This window comes from Amphimedon queenslandica, unplaced genomic scaffold (genome assembly GCF_000090795.2).
Source record: "Amphimedon queenslandica unplaced genomic scaffold, v1.1 AMPQUscaffold_8838_Cont19222, whole genome shotgun sequence".
In the NCBI taxonomy this organism is placed as follows: Eukaryota; Metazoa; Porifera; class Demospongiae; order Haplosclerida; family Niphatidae; genus Amphimedon; species Amphimedon queenslandica.
This window is the reverse complement of record NW_003550889.1, coordinates 1-2,850: the sequence shown is the minus strand read 5'-3', so window position 1 is coordinate 2,850 and position 2,850 is coordinate 1. Positions and strand designations below refer to the sequence as shown.

Genomic DNA, 2,850 nt, shown 5'->3' with positions numbered 1-2,850 from the left:
AGAAGGAAACATTTATGTCACTGATAGTTGTAATCATCGCATTCAGAAGTTTACTCCTGATGGCAATTATATTTGTCAGTTTGGCGGTCAAGGGTCTGGTCCTGGCCAGCTTAATTATCCAGCAGGTATTACAGTAGACACTACTGGTCTGGTGTTTGTTAGTGAGTGTAATAATCATCGTGTCTCAATCTTCACTAGTGATGGCCAGTATGTGAATCACTTTGGAGGAAAAGGGAGCAACAAGGATCAGTTCAATAGTCCATATGTTGGAATAACGTTTGATAAAGATGGCCGCCTCTATGTTTGTGACAATTTAAACAATAGAATAGTAGTTTATTAGTGTGAACTATTGATGTAGTTATGAAATAATCATTGATATTTTCTTGTTGGTATGAATCTGAATATTTACGTAACTAATTCTAATTGTCAATCAAAATTTCTTATCAACTAAAATAATGGTACACGGTACATGTACATTGCATCAGCAATATTTGTAATGCAATGTTTATGATCATTCTTTATCACAAGAATAACGGTACTGGTAACCTGAACATCATAAAGCATGTCTCAAATTTTTTGATTGATTGTGTTATATATACCTTTATACATTTTATTTACACATCTGAATACTACATTGCCATGATTCCTTATTTGGTCATTTTCAGGAGTGTAATGTCAACCATAAATTTTATTATGTGCATCAATTGGAAATAAGCCCTCTTTGTTTGTCATTTGCTTCTTATTGTGTATCATGGCTGGTAAGGAAGTGTCTGTTCCTCTTATGAAACTACAGGAACAAGTAACTTGTGGCAAGTGTTTCAATGTCTTCACTAAACCCAAGACACTCTCTTGTCACCATTCATTCTGTCAGCAGTGTATTGAGGGATTAGCTACCATCCCTACCTTCTCTGTGGCCTGCCCTACCTGTCATCAACACACTGAGCTACCAGACTATGCTGGAGCTGCTGGCTTTTCTGTGGCACCTCAGATTGTCGAGTTAAAGCAAATGTATGATAGTCTATCAGTGCATGTCAAGTGTGACAATTGTGCTAATCTTGATGTTTGTGGATATTGTAAGGAATGTAATCTATCGATATGCCAGCAATGCATTGATATGCATAAGAATTGGTCTCCTTTTGCTGATCATGTTATAGTAGGATCGTTGAATGATGAGTCACCTATTGACAAAGCTGCTTCACATGTGAAGACCATTCTGTCTATTACCAAAGGAAGAGAGGCTGAGATAAGAAAGCAAGCAGAAGCAGTGAAGAAAGAGATAAGGTCACTGCTCAAAAGCACCATTGAGGACAAGTTTGTAAAAGAAATTGATGAGATTGTGGCTAGGAAGCTCCAGTTGCTTGAGAAGCAGAAGGAAGAGAGTCTCAATGCCTCAGATGAGATAGAAGAGTTTGATCCAATAGAGAAAGCTGATATACAGTTTATTAGAAGCAACAATGACTCCATCAGTCATCATGTTGGTAGAATAGTATCTAGTGCTGGACTGGAGGAGTATAAAGTAAAGGAGATCACTGCCATTAAGCATATACCAAAAGATCATGCAATATCATTTCAACTATCAATAGAATCACCAGACGATGAAAGATCTCTTTTAGTCTTACCAGCCTCTTCTCTCTCTTTCAATATTATACCTGATACTGCTACTAAGCTTTGTCAAGTCATTAATGCTAAAATGATCTCTACTGATAAACCAGGAGTTTACCAGGTTATATATAATCCTATTATTAGAGGACATCATCAAGTTCACGTGACAGCTCTTGGCGTTCAATTGAAATCATCTTCCTTTACAATACCATTCAATCCTTATGATGAACATGTAGCTCCCATTCGTACGATAAATGGTGTTAATCGTCCTCGTGGTATTACTGTCAGTGATGATGGGCATATTATAGTATCAGAGTCAGAGGATGATTCTTATATTGTTAGTGTACTGAGTAAAGATGGAAAGAAACTAAAATCGTTTGGTAAAGGAACTAACGATATAACATTTTCTTCTAATTATGGAGTGGCCATTAGCGAAGATGGCTTTATTCTTGTTGCTGATACTGACAATCACAGGATACTCAAGATAAGTATGGATGGTGAGTATGTTACTTCAGTTGGTAGTAAGGGCACTGGGGCATTTCAGTTTCAGTGTCCTACCAGTATTGCTGTTTCATCAATAAAGAAACATATTTATGTTATTGATAGGGACAATTGTCGTGTACAAGTTCTCAATTATGATTTAACATTTTGCTATAAATTTGGTAAATTAGGAACTGGCAATGGGGAATTTAGCAATCCTGTTGATGTTGCTATAGATAAAGAAGGATTTGTTTATGTTACTGATTGCAATAATAATCGCATTCAGAAGTTTACTAACTTTACTCATGATGGCAATTATGTTTGTCAGTTTGGTGGTCAAGGGTCTGGTCCTGGCCAGCTTAATTATCCAGCAGGTATTACAGTAGACACTACTGGTCTGGTGTATGTTAGTGAGTATGGTAATCATCGTGTTTCAGTCTTCACTAGTGATGGCCTGTTTCTGTGTAGCTTTGGAGGAAGAGGAGATGGGGAAAAGCGATTTAATGCCCCTAATTTTGGAATAACATTTGATCAAGATCATTTCCTTTACATTTGTGACACTGGCAACAATAGAATAGTAGTTTATTAATGTTGACTATTAATTTTAGTTAGTGCTAAATGAGTGTTTGATAATTTTATGATGTTGAGAATATTTACTCTCAGTAATAGTTACCTTATACATAAAGTAACATTAATCTTCTAGCAAATACAGCTTTACAGTTTACATATAGTCTATTAGTCTATGGAGAATACAATACATGGCTCAGC

General features: G+C 36.2%; 1 protein-coding gene across 1 annotated transcript; it reads left to right on the top strand.

Moving 5' to 3' along the window:
* The first annotated feature begins 717 nt into the window (after positions 1-717).
* Positions 718-2,716, top strand: LOC105315684 (RING finger protein nhl-1-like). The gene has a single exon (XM_011410410.2). The coding sequence runs from the start codon at positions 752-754 to the stop codon at positions 2,669-2,671; it is 1,920 nt and encodes a 639-aa protein (XP_011408712.1). The 5' UTR covers positions 718-751; the 3' UTR covers positions 2,672-2,716.
* The last annotated feature ends 134 nt before the right edge of the window (positions 2,717-2,850 follow it).

Coding starts and splice junctions, on each gene's coding strand:
- LOC105315684 (XM_011410410.2), top strand. CDS start 752: ATGGCTGGTAAGGAAGTGTCTGTTCCTCTTATGAAACTACAGGAACAA.